Genomic DNA, 21704 nt, shown 5'->3' on the forward strand with positions numbered 1-21704 from the left:
GACAATGTCATTATTTCTCTTCCTCTTTCAATGTCAGTTATCTTTTCTTTTAACGTTTTGTCTTATTTTACTAAGACCATGTCTTATTAAATTCCTTGAAAGCATACAATAGTTTCATCATAAAAAAATTCTTTTGCCTCCTTGAGTAAGAGTATCCTTAAATGTTAATTTTTATTTTACAACTTATTCATTTTCCTTTTTTTCAATGTAAGATACTTTTTGTTCGAGGTTATTTTCTGGCTCACTCATTTGTAAGGGTAGGAAATGTTACCAGGGCTTTCTTACTGTTCAAAAATAATATGGCTATTTCTCCCTTGCTGCTCTCAAGACATTCTCTCTCTCTCTCTCTGCAGTGAGAGAGAGATGATATCTTACTTAAAGGGGAAAAAATCTTATGAAGGACAGTGTATATCTCATGAGACACATGGGTACCTTCAGATTTGTTCCATACATACTCAAGATAGAGGGCTGGCTAATAAGCCATATATTCTCTATACCACTATTCAGTTCCTTGGGAAGAGACCAAGTGAGGGTGCTGGAGCTGGGGTGTGGCTGGCCTTAGCCTGGAGACTTTCTCTCTGAATTTGTTAAGACTATTGTGTTTGAGGCTGATTTAGCCAGATAGGAAGCCTGAGCCATTGTATGGAGGAGAAGTCCTCACATTTTAGATTATTCCCCTAATTCAGGGTGAATTGGCCACATTGCCCAAAAATGAGATTAGTGTAACACCATTTGGTTTGTGATATTTTGGGTTTTTATGTCAGCAAGTTTCCAGTGAATATATATTCATTGCCAGTCTACAACTTGCCTCTAGACCTTCTGCTTTCCTGGTTAGAAAGCCATCAGAAGAGTGAAAAACAAATATAAGGTGGTGTGACTTCACAGTTCTATAGCTTCTGCTGCAATCCTATTGCTGAGGTGGAAGAAAAGGCTCCAAATGATTATTTCTACCCTTCTCCAGAGCCCTCTCATGACTTTAGCTCTGGGTATCAATATCAGATGGATTTTACACCTGTGCAGTCCACCAAATGATCCATGCCCTGAGGCCAGAGAGCTTAAGGTTGATCCAAATCATGTGAGGTCAGCTGACACTCTTTAATTTTGTAAAATTAGAGCCTTAGCATCAGCGTAGAGGATTCTATCTTTAGGCATTTTTGTCACTTCCTATGTGTTTTGCCTACCATATGCTTAAAGAAGGAATAAAGTTGAAAACTTACTGGTTCAGTGAAGAAAAAAAATCTTTGATAGTCAGGTTTATGGAAGACATGTCTTCTAAATTTTAATCATTTCTGTCTTCTAACATCTTAGGCTCTGAACAAATTTGACTATTTGAGAACTGACCATATATAAGACACAAGAATACAAACATTTTGAAACCTTATTTTCTGTCCTGGATGATATTATAGTTAGGTGAGGAAAGCAGGTAAGTACACCAATGATCACAAAAGAGGAATCCTCAACTTAAAAACTTCCCATCTGGGAAATCTCATAGTTAATGGCTGAAGCAAAAGCCCGTCAAAAACTGTCCGTCAATAACAGTATCACTCTGGATGCACAAAAAAAGACATGCGGCCTTGTGGAAGCCAGCATGTTGGTTCATAGAAGGTACTAGGGGAATACAAATGAGAAACATTTAAATTTGTGAAGCTCCTCTCCTGCTGACCAGAAAGTTCAGACAAGTCATGCAAACTGAAGAGCAACTCAAACAAAACAGTCAGAAAGGAGGATTTCTCCTATAGGACTCCATGAGGAGTCTGTGATGGAGAAGATACTTTTGCAGATGCTACATGCATTTTGTTAGTTCTTGTGTTCTTTCCGTCTAGAAGCGTGCACAGACAAGCACCATTCAGCATCCACTAGCCACTGAAAAAGTAATTTAGAAAAAACCTGGCTTAGAAAGTAGATGACACAAGGAGATACAACTTTTTAGAGAAAGAGGATTTCAATTCTGATTTGAGGGGTCCCTCTAGCTCCAAATAGACTGGTCGCAGGTGGAACGCGGCAGGTCTGCAGTGCCCCTCGATAGTGTCCATGGGTGAAAAATCATTCAACATCCTTCTCATCTCTGAGTATTAATAAAGCAGATTCAGGGGCACTGATTAAGGGGGAAATCTGCACTCAGATTTGTTTATTAGAATACTGGTAGTTGGCGGTCATAGTATCAAATAAAGCATCTTCAGGGATATGAAAGTTTGCTGGAACTAGTGCTAGGTGATTCACATACCTGTATTTTGACCACCTGCTCTTCTTTACCATACAAATATGATTTCCTAGCTTCATGCTCTTTCCTAAGAAGGGATCCTGCACTTGTGGCTTCCAAGCGAAGAAGCAAATCTTCAGAAGCGGANCTCCATTTCACAAGGTGACTCCTAGGGCATCTCTGGATGTCACAGGAAAAATTTTTGGCTCTAAATTTAGCTCTTTGATGCTGCTTCTTCATAGTACGATACATCTTGTCAACAATAGCATATAGTTTTTACATACTGCCCACAGTTTTATTATTTACAAAGTAGCACTGATAATGCATTGTCACAATGATTGACAATGTATGAAATTAGTTAATAATCGATTTTCTTCACTGTCTTCTTGTCATTGATTTCTGGTGGCATCATCAGTCCCAGACCACAGATTTTTCTCTAGTTTTAGCCAATATCTTTGATGCTGGTGACTTTGAACAATTTTATAAGACTACGTTTGTGTGCTCTTTTTTTTTTTTTCAAAATGGAACTAAATTATTTAAAAAATTTTTAATGTTTATTTATTGTTGAAAGAGACAGAGACAGAGACAGACACAAAGGCAGAGTATGAGTCAGGGAGGGGCAGAGAGCGAGGGAGACACAGAATCCAAAGCAGGCTCCAGCCTCTGAGCTGTCACCACAGAGGCCGACGTGGGGCTCAGACTCACAAACTGAGAGATGGTGACCTGAGCCAGAGTCAGATGCTCAACTGACTGAGTCACCCAGGCACCCCGGAACTAAATTCTTACTCATATCTTCTCTTTAAACACACTACAATGCATGAAACAAACAGCAATTTTCACAACTTTTGGGTCCAACTTTGGGCACAAGTCCAAAGCAATCTTCGTGAACATCGTTTCAAGAGTATTTCCCCCTGGAAAACATTACTGACTTTTTAAAGGACATACATATCTCTGTGGTAGGCTGTGGGGGGAAAGAAATAAATTACTGAATACTGACAGCCAAGAAAATATTATTAACTGAGCTTTTATGTCAAGGCAAATTTGAAGTCTGATTTCTTAGGATAACGTACCAAATAAGCCACACTATCTTTCTTCCCCTTGCTGTTTGGTGGTAGTACGCCAATATGGAAGTAACTGTACAAGTTATTAGCCATGCAGCCCCATCCAATGAATGATCTGCATTCATGAAGACTTTGCCTTATATCCAGTCTGCAATAAATCAGTTATTTCCTCCCATCACTTCCATGATTCAAAAATAGAAAAGCAATCACATTTACTTGTTCATAGTATAGTTTTGCATCAAACAAGAGCCTCCTACCTCAATTTCTTTTGCCATGAGCCATGATTCTTTAGGCAAGCATGATTCAGGTGTGATCCAGGTACTCTCTTTTGAATCGATGTTGTAGTAGTAGTCATATTTATCCTGCAGAGTGAGTTTGAGCCATGAACCTTCAGTAGACACTAAAGAAAGAAGTGTGTTACATTCTAGAGAGAAATACTCAATGCTTCAACATCATACTTTCTCCAATATGTAAAGTAATGAACAATTTTTCACCAAGCATTCAGACAGCCTAAGTTAAAATCATTAGAAATGACTTGCTAAAAAGAATGAATTCTGGGGCGCTTGGGTGGCTTAGTCGGTTAAGCGTCCGACTTTCACTTAGGTCATGATCTCGCGGTTTGTGGGTTCGAGCTCCGCGTTGGGCTCTGTGCTGACTGCCAGCTCAGAGCCTGGAGCCTGTTTCGGTCTGTGACTCCCTCTCTCTCTCACCCTCCCCTGCTCATGCTGTCTCTCTCTCTCTCTCTCTCTCTCTCTCTCCTAGAAATAAAAAAATAAAATAAAATAAATAAAAAGAATGAATTCTATGTGTTCAATGGAAGCTCTCTACTAAGCCAGAAGACAGTCTGATGGGTAATGCCATGGTTCGGGTTCTGGATCTCAGATTTCTCACGAGGATGAGAAGAGTCACAAAAGGCCAAAAAGAAGGAAAATGCAAACGAAGAATGTATGTCCCAGCTGCGAACAGCACCAAAGTGGACAAACGAGAACGGTGAGCAAGAATCTTCTTTGCTTAGCAACTCTTCCAGCAATTTCTCTGAGAAGGAGTGACCTATACAGACTGTGACCCATTATTTAAAGAAGACCCATGATCTGCATTACACCAAAGCAGAAGTGACTCATCTTTGCAGACAACTTTATCCAAAGCAAAAACTGGCATATGCAAACACTATGGTCACTAAGTAGGGAGAAGGAAAATGTTATGGTTCGACTCATCTTGCTCTACACAACCACACAAAATGAGAAAAAGAAAAGCAGAAAGGACAGTGTTGGGGGGAAGGGTGTACTGGGGAAAAAAATCTATGGCAGTCATGGCTTAACTAGTCAAGAAGAGTATCTCCTCCTCATGAATCCATGGGCTATCCTTCCCCCTTAGAAATATGTTTATTTTGTTGAATGGTCATGATTCTGGTCCCTGACCACAGAGCCAACAACAACAACAAAAGCAAAAACAAAAACGTTCTGACCTAGACCAATCTAAGCCAGTTTCAGTCAAGTGAGCATCAGACTAATTGTGTTTACAGGAAATCAAGGTTCATAGTGAATTTCCTTATAGAATATTTAAATTGATTGAAAAACTAAGCAGGGGTAACTTTAAGGCCCTTGAATGTGGTTGGTTCTAATGTGGTTTGAAATGCTCCTCAATTGTTCCGTTTGTCACCACCGAGGAAAAGAGCTGTATCTCTTTTCAAATGGGCAGACAGCTGTTCGCTGTGTAGAAATGCTGGCCTCCTAGAAATATCTTATACAGCTCAATCAGCATGATCACAAGTCATCATTAAAATCTAAGGTAACTCCTAGGTTTCTGAATTGCCTATCTGGGGATATACAGCTGTATGCACCCAAACATGGCACAGGGGAAGAGGAGACAAGTGGAGGGGGCAGAAGATCAATTAAGCTTAGGCCAGGATGGATTTGAAACTGAAATTAACCCCTGCATTAGTACTGTTGTGCAATTCTTTCCCCATAAAGGAGGAGGGAGGCTACTGCAGTGACTTTGGATGAAGAGATGAGAAGGCAACAGACAGGGGATCAAAGGTGATCAGGTGCCAAGTAAGAAAGAGTGACCACTAGCCCTCTGCATGTTTCATTAACAGGCAATTTACTGAATTCAAGGGTGCAATCTCCGAGTTGGAAATACTTCAGACAAACCACCAAGTACACTGGGTACCATGGGAAAGACCTCCAGTTGAACTAAAAAAACCTTTTCTCCCCTCCAATTCCACTTCTTAGGCCAGTTTCCTGAGGACGCAAAGCACATGACCTGTGACGTGGTGTAAATCAGCACCAGCCTATGGATCGGGAGAAACCTGGATCCCTGATGGGATGTGTGGTGCTCAGTAACAATTTACTAAAGGAACAGTGCACTGGCTCTCCGAAATTAACCTCTTCTGGTCTGTCACAGTCTCCCTCTGACCAAAATCTCATGAATGTACATTTCTAAATCTAAAAAATGAGTATTAGGCTCATGATCTCAAAGATACTTTCCAGGGCTAATACATCATGGACTGCCACTGGATTGAACGGACATAAATATTTGCCAAGGTTACCGATCTGGTTCCTTGGAGACCAGTGTCACTGCATTTTATTCCACATTTTCAAAATTACTCTTACCCCTACTAAATATGATGCAATCATGTACTAGCGGTTTCAAAAATGAGAGAGACAAATATTAGTATAAAAATCTGTTCGTCATCCCTGGAGAAATGGATAAACAAGCAAGTCCTGGATAAAGTAAATTCTCCTTAAATGTTGTATTTTCTCAAGCTTATGACGTCACCCATGCCTAGCCACTGAGCTAAACAGACTCTCCCAAAGAAAAATACATCTAAAAATGTTTTTCCAAGACAAAAATTATTTTAGAAATGTTCATTTGAAAGCAGTATTTGTCTTAAAGTCAATACAATGCCACAGACAACATCACATTCAAAATGATAATTGGTAGTAAATGACTGAAAAGCTTACCACTTTTAGATTTGTGCTCTTTGGCCTTTGAAAGGGCATCATAGTACCTGTCAGCACATTCAGGGATTATGTCATTTGTATTAGACACAGAAGACTTCAAATGAGACAAAATATCATGTGGCTTTTCTTTCTCCAAACACTGATTGACATCCACGATCAGAGTAACCCCTGCATAATGAAAACAAAGTTTCTGTTACTGGTTATCTGCTACTCACTCTAGCAGTGTGCAAAGGGGAGATGTAATTCAACCTTGCAGGAATGCACAGGAACTAAACCTTTTTACCCTTTCAGAGTATGTACCACATATACCCACAACTGTAACCAAGTCCTCTACCACTTTAGGTTGTAGGAAGATCAAGATCCCACAGGATTAGAGTTTATTAAAAATCACTGCATTTCCAGGCTACTCTCGAGTGGTGGCAAGGTACTAGGTTCTACTCACTGTAGTAATCTAGAAGTGGGGTAAATGCATAACCAATAGTACTTATGCAGTCCTCACATAGGTTATCTATCAGTATTTCAGAACTTATCTTATGAAAATATTTATTTGAGAATATGTAAAAATCCTGATACTCTCATGTAGAGTGCTAGTATATTTCAATTATTCTAGGAAAGCAACAGATAGAGCTGGTGAACATATGAAATCAAGTCCAGAAACCTAATTCTGGAACCAATTTAGACCTAGAAAGCATTTTATCTCACTTTAAATGTCTGCTTCTCCCTATAAATCAAACTACACTGAACTCGTGGTTACCTAAAGAAAGTTAACGTGGTGAATTCTTTACTATCCACTTTAGTTCCAGCCAAGAATATTCTGGCTCAACCACTGAAAGTACTGTTTTTACAAACTGTAAATGCAGTGAGTTAGAAACGTAGAACAAAAAATGGAAGTTTCTTCCAGGTTAAAATACTTTGTAGACAGAAGAAGCTTTTGATGAAAAGAGGCGAGATGGATATATATTTTTATAAACACACACACACACACACACACACACACACGACAAACTCTACCATACACATGCTAAATGGCATATTGGTGTCACCAAATTATGTTCACATTTGCATACAAGCATGAACACTGAAGGGGCAAGAAAAATGGAGTTTGCCTTTCAACAACCTGGAGCCAAAGTCATGCAAATCTGGAGGAGCACATAAAGAATCAAGGAGAACTTCCGTAGCAAACTTCAACTGGTGCAGAACAAAATATATAGCACTATGCTCTTGGGCTTACAGGAATGGATAAACAGTCCCCCTGTCCTCTTCTCCAGGAAAGCTTTCCAGGATGGGACAAATGTGGTACTGGCGTATGAGAAGTGTGTGGTCTCACGGGAGCAGAAGGAACAAGTAAATGACAAAAAGTCCTCATGTGAATTACATCTGACAGCTTCATTAACCTAGTAAAATGCCAAATTCCTTAAAAGATGGGTATTACAGGGCGTGTGGGTGGCTCAGTCAGTTAAGCATCTGACTCTTGGTTTCAGGTCAGGCTATGGTCTCACAGTTCATGAGTTCAATCCTCACATTGGACTCTGTGCTGATGGTGAGGAGCCTGCTTGGGATTCTCTCTATTTGTTCCTCCCTCACTCAAAATAAATAAACTTAAATTTTTTTTTTAAAATATCGGTATAATAAAGCCACAATTTTTGTGCATATGGAAATGTGATTTATCACTGAATGTTGACATGCAAGCTGTGGGTCCACAGGTCAATTTTCTAGACAAGTGAAGCTTAATCCTCATCTTAACAGAACCATTTTCCATGAAAATCTAAAGCCTTGGAGAACACCCTAAGGATACACAGGTTCTAAGTGTCTGCGGCCCAAGATCCCCAATGAGTACAGTAAATCAGTTCCAGGGCACAGGCTTTGAGACATCTATTTTGATTGCATTTTTGCTTAATCCATGGGATGCAGTTTAGTTCCAGATCATTGAAGATGTCAGATAAATGGTTTACCTAAAGTCAGGTATGTTTGTGGTAAGGAACTAATTAAGAAATCTCCCATAAATCATCTAAAAGATCCAAAAGAAATGTTTGTGTTGCATCTTAAGCCATATATCGGCAGGCTTTCTCTAAGGCATGCATTCGCAAAAGAGGTGAAATAACCTCCAGCGGGGCAAAAAAGGGTTCTTGTAGGGGAAAGGGCGAGAAATCTTTTTATGTATAAAACACAGATATATATATATATATATGTGTATATATATATCTATGTATATATATGTATATGTATATATATATCTATGTATATATATATATATATATATGGTACATAAACAGATACAATGTGGGGCGCCTGTGTGGCTCAGTTGGTTAAGCATCTGACTTTGGCTCAGGTCATGATCTCACAGTTTGTGGGTTCGAGCCCGGCGTTGGGCTCTGTGCTGACAGCTAGCTCAGAGCCTGGAGTCAGTTTCAGATTCTGTGTCTCCCTCTCTCTCTGACCCTTCCCTGCTCATGTTGCCTCTCTCTCTCAGAAATAAATAAAACATTAAAAAAAAAAAAACCCAGATACAACGTATCTGTGGTATTGAAATTCCACCTTGAAAAGTAATTAGGGAGAAACTATTTAAAAAGATTCCTTAGGGTACAATAATGGGAGAAGCCTGGGGAATTTTGCTCTAAGGAATCAAAAGTAGAGACAAACCTACTTTAAGAAACCAAGAAGCTCTAGGGAACATCAACTCTAGGCCCAAATGAAGGAGACTTGAGTTAGTCTGTCCTGAAAGCCTTGCCTGTAGTAAAACATATAGGGCAGCACTTGCTTGTACCAAATTATCTGGGAGTGGGTTTGATGCTTACAACATGTGACCAGAATCTGTTTCAAGTCTTCATACAAAGGATGAATACTTTTCAAGGGAAGATTAAACTCTTTTTTGAAAAACTGGAAAATTCTCATCTCGTTGTTAAAATATAGATGGTTTTACTTCAGAACATCTCTTTGGTGTTATGTATCATGAAGAAACTGTATCGACTCTTCCGAGGCACAGGCAGAGGTAGAAGACAGGATTTTAAATATGTACATCTGGAGTACACAGTCACGTATTTGAGAAAGCCTCTCACAGCGTCAACAGAATTATGAGTCTCAATGTAAAACAAAGAGAAGCTTCTCATCTTCAGGCCAAAGGGAGGAAGATCATGAACAAAATTATATCTAAATTGGTTTGACTTCTAAGAACAAAACTGTAAGCCTTTCAGGATGAGTGCCTATGCTACAATCTAATTTCTTTAAAAGTGTTTCTTCATACTACGGCTTCTTTCAGTTTTACGTTTAAATCTAAATCTCCTATGTGCCCATCTCAAATTTATTTTTTCTTAAGGATCAGAGTGCTAGAATGGAATGACTTCAAAGATCCTAAGGGTATAAAAGTTCAGGTTGGAGAAATGCACATAATTTTCCAGGCTAAGGAAATAAAAACCAGATGTTCCCCACAAATGCTTCCAAAGTTGAAAAGCCTACATTTGGGGACAAGACTAAGGTGTCCAAACAGTATTCTATAACCTGATATGGCAGGATACACTCCAATCATGCCACCAATGGACAGGTAAAGGAATAGCACTTTCAAAAGTCTTAGTTTAGGTAGGTTATTTGTACATGTAGAGTGTTAGTATGTAATTCTTAAAGCTGCTTCAGATTTCCATGTGAATTTTCAGACTATTCGTCTATAAATTAAATCATTTGGGCCAATGAGGACATTCTGCCAGTTGCTGAGTAGGTCTATTCCAAGAATGCAGTCTAGATCTAAGGAAATAAGTGCACGTGGCTTAGAGGACTCACTGGGAGAGAGACCTGAGCTAAGACTCCACCAACCACCTGAGCCCCTGTGCTGGCTCAGGCACCACAGTGACATTTTGGGTTTCCTGCAATTAGTGTCAGTTCAGAGCTAGTGTCCTGTAATCCCTGGGTAGTCTGGTTGCTTCCTTTCCCCTCAGCACAGCCACCATGGTAAAAAATTCAGCTCTCTTTAGGGGAAGCCGGAAATAAAGATGAACAGTATCAACTTTGGACTGTAGCAGTCCGTTCTCTCAAGTGGACCTGGTCTCCTCTTCACTCAAGGGGTTCTTGATCTGTAAATGGCTTAAGCATGGGAATTAATTTAGGGACCATGATTTTTGCTCTCCTCTCTCAAATTATACTTCTATCCATTTGATCTAGAATTCTTCTTCCACTTGTACAAATCAAGTATGAATTTAGTAGATGGTCTTATTCAGTTTTAGGAAAACCATGGTCAATAAGCCAATTCCATAGGTCAGATCATTCTGATTACTGCTCTGACTCTGCTCTCCAAGACTGATGCTCACCTTTGGTGGTTAAGTGCTGCCTCGGGGCCTCTGTGGCCTCCCCACAGATTCTGGACTTGTCAGCCTCTCTCAACTGCATGAGCCCATTCCTCAGTGTAAATCTCCTTTTCTCTCTGTATATATGTGTGCATACAGACACTACATACTTTCCAGAGAAACAACTATTTATCTGTGTGCACGCGCACGTACACACACACACACACACACACACACACACACACAGCTCTATTTTTCTCCAGAGAAAAGTATAGAAGTAGTTCTGTTTCTCTGGCAGATCCTGACTAATACAAAGAAAGGCACAGCAGGGAGTATAGGCACTTATTAAGCAGACTGGGCAAGGTTTCTAAGGATCAAGTTAAAAAAGTGCTTGATTAAACTATAAATTTGACAGTTTAGCAACCATTATTTTGCCTTCTGGATCTCGTAGCAAAACCCTTAGGTTTTGCTAGAGATAGAACCTAATCCCTGAAGACAGTGCCACCAATCAAGGGATCTCATTTTTGTATATATACTCAGCAACTAAAATTGCTAAGAGTCCAAATCTTTTCAGAAATTAAAACTGTTTAATTTTAAAAATAAAAATTCAGTGGCATAAGAAGCAAGGCTCACTGGGCCAGCAAAAGGAGGCAAGGACTTACACTGTTTTGTTTTGTCCCTGTCCACGTTGGCCTCATCAACCGCTTGCTGTATCTCATCGAGCCAAAGAACTTTTGAAACACTCTCCGAGTCCTGGGAATATTGTCAGCGAAAAAAAGAGAGAACAGTGAATGATGATGAAACAGAATTAATAACTGCTTTTCAGGAGTCCCATGTATTATGGTTTCCAAAAACTCTTACTCAGCAACTACCAGGCACTGTCACACACTGTATAAACCATTAATGAAACAACTCCCGATTTCAATCCCCATCTTCCACTTAGCCAGGTGCACTGGTCTATTTGTTTGTGTTGCTTGCAAGGTTGCCCTCTCCCACGGTGGTCCTTTATAAAGAGCCAGATGATCCCTCTGCCTGAACTCCTCCACAGATTTCCTTTGCAGTTCGGAGAAAACACAACTCCCCCTCCCAGGGACTGTGGGGATCTAATGACGCAGGCCCGCTGTCTCCTCCGGCTGCCCTTCCCACTCCTCTACTCCCTGTCCCAGACCTGCACACCAGCCTCCTCCAGACCCCAATGTTCTACTCCAGCTGCGTGGCTGTGGCTTCTTTCTCACCATTCAGGGCTTAATTCAAATGTCACCTCCTCCAAAAAAGCCTTCTCTAAATACACTCTTTCTCAATCACTAACTGTGGTTCCCAAGGTGGCCCAGAGTACCACAGGAAATTTGGTACTTTAAATTTGAGGGAAACACAATGATACTCAGCATTTATCAGACACAGAGATAAAAATAAAACAAAAGACCCATACAAAAACATGGTGGCTGCCCTCAAGGAGCTGACAGCTTAGGAGACAAGATGGATTTATATAAAAATCGGGGCAATAATATCTGTAGATATATGATCTAGAAATAGTCATGAAAAGATTATAGTAGAGGTTAATTATAGGGGGAAGAAATACTTGGTAGCTGAGGACAGCTCCAGAATGGAAGTAATAATAGCAATGAAAAGGCACTAAATTATCTTTACCTTTTTTTTTTTTTTTTTTTTTACTTTTAAAGTGATTTTATTTATTTATTTTTTGGCTGTGTTTTAAAGAGAGAGCGAGCAGGCACTTGAGTGGGGGAGAGGGACAGAGCAGGAGAGAATCTTAAACAGGCTCCACACTCAGTATGGAGCCTCACTTGGGGCTGGATCCCATGACCCCGGGATCATGATCTGAATGGAAATCAAGAGTTGGATGCTCCACTGACTGAGCCACCCAGGTGGCCCCATTTTTTTTTTTTTTTTTTACTTTTAAGTTGATTCTGATTAGCATACTACAAATATGGTGCTAGTACATACTATTAAACGGGACTTCCATAGAGCGATTACATAAACTTGCCCAAGATTACAAGTAAATGTTTTCAGGAGAAATTAAATATTTTTCAGGGAAGATGAGACATTCAATTTATTTTTTAAAGTTTATTTATTTTGAGAGAGAGAAAGCACATGCATGTGCATGAACGGGAGGAGAGAGAGAGAGAGAGAGAGAGACAGGGAGAGGAGGAATCCCAAACAGGTTCCACACTGTCAGCACAGAGCCTGACACAGGGCTCAACCCCACAAACCGTGAGATCATGACCTAAGCTGAGACCACGAGTTGGACGCTCAGCTGACTGAGCCACCCAGGCACCCTGTGACATTTAGTTTTAAACAATGGGGACATTTGCCCATGTGGAGTAATAAGTGTCATGTACTAAATCCTAAGGCAAGCCTGTGGCAAACAGAATGTAGCTCACCAGAGCCATGGAGAACTTGCTCTATCATTTAATGCTCATGATGGATGGACAACTTGTGAGAAGGAGAAATAACATCTGCCAGTTCCTCTAGCAGGCTTCAATACTGTTTCCCTCGCAGACTAACTTGAGATAATGTATGTGGAAAGCACTCTGAAAGTGAGATAAAGAATCTATTATTTCACCCTGTAATATCTGGGCTAATGGACATCATGGTGGAAGGCTCGGCCCCTGCTTCCGCAATCATCTCTAGCTAGACCTGCCACATGGGAATGGTCACTGATTAGCAAGACTCTCCATTTCTTCTTTTTTAAAAATGTTTTATTTATTTCTGAGAGAGAGAAAGAGAGAGAGAGAGAGACAGTGTGAACAGGGGAGGGTCAGAGAGAGAGGGAGACACAGAATCTGAAACAGGCTCCAGGCTCTAAGCCATCAGCACAGAGCCCGACGTGGGGCTCGAACCCACGAACTGTGGGATCATGACCTGAGCCGAAGTCAGTCACTTAACCAACTGAGCCACCCAGGTGCCCCAAGACTCTCCATTTCTTGAGAGAATGGATGGGAAACATTCAAATAGGAAGCATGATGGGAAGTTGACTACAGGAAGAATGAAGAGACAGGGGCGTAGGACCTATTTATTTCTGTTGCCAAGTCAAAGAGAACACAAACACTCTTCCCAGGTAAAGCCTAAAGACTAAGTTCCGTACAAGTTCATTTACATCTCTCTCAGTCTTTCTAAAGAGTGTTTACCAAATTCCTTCATAACTTATCATTGTAGAAGATGCACCATACAAACTTTGACCCAGAGAAGGAAGTTACAATCCCACTTCAGAGCTTAAACTATTTGTTTTATAAGGCAAAGAAAAACTTCACAAACCAAATGAATTTGGGTCAACAGTTTAAATCATGACTCATTACACTAAAGGATGCTAGAGTTAAACATAAAACCAAGAGTAAAAACCGAATCCTAACAGTTTAAGGTCTCCTTTTAAATTGCTCCCTAAAAGACTGGAAATTTATTTACCTCTACCTCAAGCTAAATAGCCAGGTTCAACATATGAGTTACATATGGAGTAAGTAAAGAGAAAGTAGACCATCTGCAAATCAAGTCATAAATGTCTGAATTTAGATGAGTCCTAGAAAATTTTAATTAAACAAAAATGTACCTTTTCAATATTTTGTGGCATGTTATTTCTGCAATAAATAGCTTTTAATTTCAGCTTCTGTTACCTTTATGTAGCTAAAGTATTAGACACTGACTTTTGATTGTAAAACTCTTGATGTGATGAACTTTAATCATGATGTGAAAAGTTTACACACATCAATTCCTTCCTGGCTTATCCCTCAGCCTGTTAAGTTTCACACAAAATCTGCATTTTCTGATTCTTGCAGCATTTTTTATGTAACACGCTGTTGGGACTGTTTGCCTTAGGGTTTAACCTTAAATTAAGTACAGAAGAGATCAGAATCTCTTAATCTGTATTAAGTACAGAAAAATCTGTTACAATGCAGTTTCATTTCTACTACATATTAAATCATATCCTCCAGGATATAGCTACTCATGAAAACATATATGTTGCGTAACAGTGTGGCTGTAGTAAACACTACCGAGTTATATGCTACTTTATGATTAAGGTGGTAAATTTTATGTTATGTATATTTCACCATAATTTTTTTAAAAAACACTATTTCTAGACCTGCTCACCAATAACCATGGAATAAACAAAGTCCTCTGCATTTAATGTTACATCATGATTTTAGCTTATTATTTAATACCCCTCCACACCCCACTGTTACCTGACCCCGTAGTTAATGAACAGCTCAGAATATGCTGAGTTATGGTAAAACAAATCACCCGAAAACCAAGTCTGGCAAAACAGTGATGACAAGTTCAGCTCAACATGACATATAATTATGTCATGGGTTTAAGAATTAAGATTTGAAATAGCTGAGAGGATAAAGGAAAGCATAATTTTTATTTTTAAATTTTTGTTAATATTTATTTTTGAGAGAGAGAGAGAAGACAGAGCATGAGCAGGGGAGGGGCAGAGAGAGAGAGGGAGACACAGAATCTGAAGCAGGCTCCCGACTCTGAGCTGTCAGCACAGACCGTGGGGCTCAAACTCACAAACGGTGAGATCATGACCTGAGCCGAAGTCAGATTCTTAACCGACTGAGCCACCCAGATGCCCCGGAAAGGATAGTTTCTGACAGCTCAGTTATTCAATAAAAATCACACTCTGGAACTGTGTTTTTTAAATGGATAAAAATGAGATATATGACAGTCAAAACTAATTGCTGCTCAGCATCTATTTTCAGCTTACTTCTGTAAGCACTGGATACTACCTGCATTCTTTCAATACGTCCAAATATACTGAGTGGGAATTAGACCATCTATACAGAAGGAACTGTTAGGGGTGGGTAAGAGTTAAAGCATTTGCTCCAGGAATAAAGTAATGTGTTCAGAGGCTCAGCCTGAGTCATGCACACTGCAACATGAGGACCGTCACACCCTTCCCCTCCAGAGGACCTGGGCAAGCTTCCCAGTCTGCCGAGCACGGGACGGCACACTCCACGGAGAGAACGAAGTTTCCACTGGCTCTTCACACATGAAACTGACGTGCAGCTCTGCTCCCTAGTTGTACACATTTAATAACATTTGAGAAACGGGACTCAGGCCACCAAGATGAAAGCCCTCATCTTTGCAGCTGTCGGAGTAATGCTTCTGTCACCTACTTTTTGTCAAAGCGGTAAGCTCTTTTCTTATGGGGTAGGTCGGGGGGCAGTGGCTTGAGTTACAAGGGTAAATGGAATCTAATTTTCTTAGCATTTCACACAATCTGCAACCCAAAAGGCAGAGTTTGAGGTTTGTTATTAAAAGGAAACATTATGGAAGGGAATAGCTATAGTCTGTTCACTCTGTTCAGACCTCATTGAAGACCAGTGTTCTCTGCTTAGATTTAAAAATCTGTGGCACAGTCAAGATTTTAACTCCTACAATGAAGTCATGAACGCTGATCTTCTAAGAATTTCCTCTGATACAGGAAGATAGCACTTTTTAAAAGAAATTTTCAAAATTTGTATGTTTATACCTTTTCTTGAGCCACAAACGGGGGAAACAAGAGTATTACCAGAAAGAATGAGTGGTCTTCCAAGAAGTAATGCTACTGAGTTACTGTTTCTTAATGAAATATCCTTCTGACTTTCGGTGGTACCATGGAAGCTCTCCCTACATTCACATGATTGTTTAGTTTTTAGAAATCTCCTAAATACTATTATTCAACTATTAATGCGTTTCTTATTTCACTCAACCCAATGTTAGCCTGTCACCTCCTGCTTACTTGAAAATAAACCCATGTGCAATAGATCTGCATCTACAACTTTTTTGCTGTTAGGTCACTCTCCAGCTGACATTGTTTGGAGCAGGTAAGCTGGGGTGAGGGACAATGATGAGACAGAAAATATAAAAAATTTAACAAAACCAAACCTCTAAAGAGGAATGTTGCTTCAACAGGTAGTTGAAATCGCCAAGGTGGCTGTGTGCTAAGCACTCTCAGAGCTGCAGAGGGTGTGGGATTCACAAAGAGGAAGTGTGGTGTGGATCAACCCAAATGCTGCAGAAGTGGGCTCCTTCAAAATGCTGGTGGAGTTTGGTGGAAGTGGACAGGGGGCATGGAAAGGTGACAAAGTAACATGCAGTGCATTTGGTTTCTTCCATGGGGTGGGGGAGAAATGAGCAAAAAACCCATTGCCTAGAGGCTGAAGTCCGGTCCCCTCTGATCAGTCCCTTTCCAAGGCATTTGCCCAGGGGAAAAAACATTTCAGAAACACTATGCCAAATGGAAGTCTGTATTAAGAATTCAAACAAATTAAAAAATATGTCAAATTGAACAATGAGTACTGTTTTTAAAGCACACCAGACTCTAAGCAATAAAAGTCTTATTCAAGCTAAGCCAGATCTGGAATTCTCATGGAAAAAGAGATCAAGGTTTTTTCACAGTCACTATTTACCATGTTTTTAGGCTCCATGTCTTGCTCAACCACAGGAATTTTCTGAAAATTGACAAACACTTCGTTTCAACAGATCTCTTATCAGATCTTGAAAGGAAATAACTTGTACAGCATGTTCCTCAGCCTCCATTTTCCAGCTTTGTATCCAATTCTCAAGGCATTTCTCTTTGGGTGATATCAAATTTAAGCATTTTTCAAAAAGTAAGAATGAACAGAAGGATTTGTGTGGCTGAACTTCACATCTAAACACTGACAGGGAAGAACGCTTCCCAGATATTTTTCTTTTTTATTAATCTATCTTCCCTTAAATGACACCTAACACCTCCCTGTCCCTACTTGTTCAGGCAGTACTCTGTTTTATACAGTACATTCAGTTTGTGCAATCTCAAGGTTATGAGGAAGGCTTCAATTTCACCTGGGGGTGAACTGCTAGAGATTAAAGCCGGAAGAGAAACTAGCTTTGAATGAGAACCAGGTTACTAAACACTAACCCCAAGTATTCAACATGTAGGAATTCAGAGGTCATGTGAAAAGACATAACTGGCAGAGCAACGGCATTTTAAATTGGTAAGTATGAGGTTTATATTCAGCATCAAAGTCCATCTTAGAAATCTGAGAAAATCTATTTTCTGTATATGTCAAAGATTTATGAAAAAATTATATAATGGGAAATAGGTTTGAGTATATTAAGGTCTACTGTGTTTTTGAAATTGCTCTTGCATGAATTAGGATTATTAAAATTAGCATGCCAATGAATGCCCAATATATTTTATAGTATGTGGTTGTGTCTCTATTCCTTTTTGTTCCATTTCCAATATTTCCTTTTTTTGAATAATATGAAAGTTTATTAAGAAATTTTATGGGTTTTTTTTCTTCCTCCGTTTTTCCCTTGTCCCTTCTCCTCCATGTCTCCTGCCTCTCCAATGCTCCCTTCCCCCATCCCTTCCTTCCTCCCTAGGAGGGATCTTTTTTTTTTTTAATAGTTTATTGTCAAGTTGGTTTCTATATAACACCCAGTGCTCATCCCCACAAGTGCCCTCCTCCATGCTCATCAGCCCCCTCCCACTCCCCCCACCCCCTCTGCCCTCAGTTTGTTCTCGGCATTCAAGAGTCTCTCATGGTTTGCCTCCCTCCCCCTCCCCCACTATTTTCCTCCTTCTTCTCTCCCATGGTCCTTCGTTAGGTTCCTCCTAATCCTCCTATACATGCAATATTTTCCTTTTTAAAAATGTTTGTTTGCTTGTTTGTTTATTTGAGAGAGAGAGAGAGAGAGAGAGAGAGAAGGAGCGAGCAGGGGAGGGGCAGAGAGAGAGGGAGACAGAATCTGAAGCAGGCTCCAGGCTCTGAGCTGTCAGTACAGAGCCCAATGCAGGGCTCGAACTCACAAACCATGAGAGCATAACCTGAACTGAAGTTGGATGCTTAACTGACTGAGCCACTCAGGTGCCCCTTTTCCTTCATTTTTTAAATGGAAATAGAGTTGACATACAATGTCACATTGATTTCAAGTGCACAACATAGTGATTGGACAATTCTATACAGTGTCTTGTAAGTGTAATTACCATTTGTCACCATACAGTGTTATTATATTATTGACTATGTTTTCTATTCCCCTCTTCTCANAGAAGCGAGCAGGGGAGGGGCAGAGAGAGAGGGAGACAGAATCTGAAGCAGGCTCCAGGCTCTGAGCTGTCAGTACAGAGCCCAATGCAGGGCTCGAACTCACAAACCATGAGAGCATAACCTGAACTGAAGTTGGATGCTTAACTGACTGAGCCACTCAGGTGCCCCTTTTCCTTCATTTTTTAAATGGAAATAGAGTTGACATACAATGTCACATTGATTTCAAGTGCACAACATAGTGATTGGACAATTCTATACAGTGTCTTGTAAGTGTAATTACCATTTGTCACCATACAGTGTTATTATATTATTGACTATGTTTTCTATTCCCCTCTTCTCATTTTTCTTTGTCTCCTCTACGCTTGGCCCTTGTCCCATCTTCTTCCCCAAAATCATCTAGAGCAGACTCCTGCTATTCATTTTTGCCTCCTGCCTCTCCCTCAGCACAATAGCCAACTGGATGCCAAGAGCCTCTGAGCTGCCGTCAGTCTCAAGGGTTCGTCTTCACCTTTCTATTGCCATTGTTCTAGCTCGTTACTGTCCATCTTGAGTTTGAATGACTACAGTAGGCTCCAAACCAGTCCCCCTTGCCTCTAATTTCTTCCCTTTTCAGTCTCTACAGTGTTACCCAAGTCTTCTTAAATTTAAGCCAAATCACGGTGATATGCTGCAGTATGCTGTACCAGTATGCTGCTGGTGCTGCAGCAAATTACCACAAATTTAGTGGCTTAAAACAATACAGATGGTACTTCTGGAGGTCACAAGTCCTGAGGTCAAGATGTCAGCAGGGCTGTGTTCATTCTGGAGGCTCTGGGGGATAAGTTATTTTCTTGCCTTTTTTTTTTTTAGCTTCTAGAAGCTGCTTACATTCTTTATTTATGGCTCCTCTTTTCATCCTCAAAGCCAGAAGCACAACATCTTTAAATATCTGTTATTGACTCTGTTGCCTCACTGGTATAAGGAGTCTTATGATTACATTAGGAACACCCAACTAACCCAGGATACTCATGCCCCCTGAAGGTCCTTAATCACATCTGCAAAGTACCTTTTGCCACATAAAGTAACATGTTCAAAGGTTCCAGGCATTGGCAGGTGGAATCTTGCGGGACCATCAGGCTGTCTACTATAACGCCATGCTTCTGTTCACAATTCTGTATGTACATAAGCCCAGCATCTAAGAATGGGTACATGATTTCTTTTTCTTTAGTTTTCTTACAGTTGAGAGGCCCTTCAGAGATGTAGCTATAACTTACCCTTTCATCTGTCACATGCTCTTTATTAATGTAAGACATTGAGTTTTTGTGCATCTTTTCCACTAGGCTGACAGTTTGAAGACAGGGACGAAGTTTATTTGACACTGTATCACTGGCATATAAGTATGCAATAAACATTAAGTATGCAATAAACATTTATTGAGTGATCTTACCCGACATTCCCAGATCCCATGCCAGCCCATATACCTTATTCACCTAGTAAATTCCATCAATGAACCTTGCTCATCTTTGCTCATGTTCATTTTTTCCTGGACATTCTGCTCAAACATTTAAATCTGCTAACCAGTGTCTGAATATCTGTATAATTTAAAGTCAATGTGGCATTGGTCTATAATGGTCTGAGGTGCTTTTACTGCTTCAAACACTTCCTATATGCAAGGAGTTACCATCTAGTTTTTGCTTCTGCATGGGCTAGCACAGTGCTGGGGCATATTATATATACTAAATGCATTCCTGTTGATTCCCTGATCTGTAGGGATTTGTAAAAGTAAAAATGATCCTAAATTCTACAACTATAGAAATTATGTAGATAAAACTTTTGAGTTTTATTGTCTCCTGAACCACAGCCATGGGCTCAGCAATAATTCATATGAATATTCTTCTCAGTTACAGGCATGGAAAATGACATACGCAACTCAGCAGAGCCAACTTTACCTATTAAGACCTTCCGTGGGGCTCCCCCAAATTCTTTTGAAGAATTCCCCCTTTCTGCCATAGAAGGCTGGACAGGAAGTACCACAGCTGTAAAGATTAAGTGCCCAGAAGAAAGGGTTTCAAATCTCCACGTGAATAATGCTACCATGGGGTACCTGAGCAGCTCCTTAAGTACCAAACTGATACCCGCCATCTACATCCTGGTGTTTGCAGTAGGTGTGCCAGCCAACGCGGTGACCCTGTGGATGCTCCTCTTCAGGACCAGATCCATCTGTATGACCATCTTCTACACCAACCTGGCCATTGCAGACTTTCTTTTCTGTGTCACACTGCCCTTTAAGATAGCTTACCACCTCAACGGGAACAACTGGGTATTTGGAGAGGTCATGTGCCGGGCCACCACAGTCATCTTCTATGGCAACATGTACTGCTCCATTCTGCTTCTCGCCTGCATTAGTATCAGCCGCTACCTAGCCATTGTCCATCCTTTCACTTACCGAGGGCTGCCCAAGCGTACCTATGCTTTGCTAACATGTGGATTGGTGTGGGCGACAGTTTTCTTATACATGCTGCCATTTTTCATCCTGAAGCAGGAATATTATCTCGTCCAGCAAGACATCACCACTTGCCATGATGTCCACAACACATGCGAGGCCTCATCTCCCTTCCAACTCTACTACTTCATTTCCCTGGCATTCTTTGGATTCTTAATTCCTTTTGTGGTCGTTGTCTACTGCTACACAGCCATCATTCGGACGCTTAATGCATACGATCACAGATGGTTGTGGTACGTTAAGACCAGTCTCCTCCTTCTTGTCATTTTTACCATTTGCTTTGCTCCAAGCAATATTATACTCATTATTCACCACGCTAACTACTACTACAACAACACTGATGGCTTATATTTTATCTATCTCATAGCTTTGTGTCTTGGGAGCCTGAATAGTTGCCTAGATCCACTCCTTTATTTTCTTATGTCAAAAATCATAGATCACACCACTGTTTACCTTACAATGGTGAAATCACCTTAGAGAACAAGGAACACTATCTGTGAAAACACCCATTCTTGGGACAATATATGCCTAGTGTAAAGGGTTCTACCCTCTAGCTCCATTCTTGAGCTTCTAAGAAATACTGTTTCAAAATAAAACACTGCAAAAGCACTTTTTAATTTCAATACTTTTTCAGGATTTTAAGAGTGTCAGTACAAGAGAAAAGATATCATCATCCTTGGGCAACTGACACACTTGC

General features: G+C 40.3%; 2 protein-coding genes across 5 annotated transcripts in view; one reads left to right on the forward strand and one right to left on the reverse strand.

The window, feature by feature from the left end:
* IQGAP2 (IQ motif containing GTPase activating protein 2) overlaps positions 1–21704 on the reverse strand; it is a 294214-nt gene that overhangs the window by 63633 nt on the left and 208877 nt on the right. The window contains exons 14-17 of the mRNA XM_077759841.1: positions 11158–11248; positions 6225–6392; positions 3519–3661; positions 2225–2380 (exon numbers count right to left, since the gene is read on the reverse strand). Of these exons, the coding sequence (XP_077615967.1) occupies positions 2225–2380; positions 3519–3661; positions 6225–6392; positions 11158–11248 (558 nt within the window). The remainder of the gene's footprint in view (positions 1–2224; positions 2381–3518; positions 3662–6224; positions 6393–11157; positions 11249–21704) is intronic.
* Positions 15396–21616, forward strand: F2RL2 (coagulation factor II thrombin receptor like 2). Of its 4 annotated transcripts, none has more exons than XM_077759910.1 (2): positions 15396–15641; positions 20412–21616. In XM_077759910.1, exons 1-2 carry the CDS (start codon positions 15578–15580, stop codon positions 21482–21484), a joined length of 1137 nt encoding a protein of 378 aa, XP_077616036.1. In that variant the 5' UTR covers positions 15396–15577; the 3' UTR covers positions 21485–21616. The 4 variants fall into 4 exon arrangements, with proteins under 4 accessions (XP_077616036.1, XP_077616035.1, XP_077616037.1 ...); XM_077759909.1 differs by having other exon boundaries at positions 15398–15641; positions 20406–21616; XM_077759911.1 differs by lacking the exon at positions 15396–15641 and adding an exon at positions 17219–17469 and having other exon boundaries at positions 20406–21616.

The sequence above is a fragment of the Crocuta crocuta genome, unplaced genomic scaffold, assembly GCF_008692635.1.
Source record: "Crocuta crocuta isolate KB4526 unplaced genomic scaffold, BGI_CrCroc_1.0 scaffold162, whole genome shotgun sequence".
Lineage (NCBI taxonomy): Eukaryota > Metazoa > Chordata > Mammalia > Carnivora > Hyaenidae > Crocuta > Crocuta crocuta.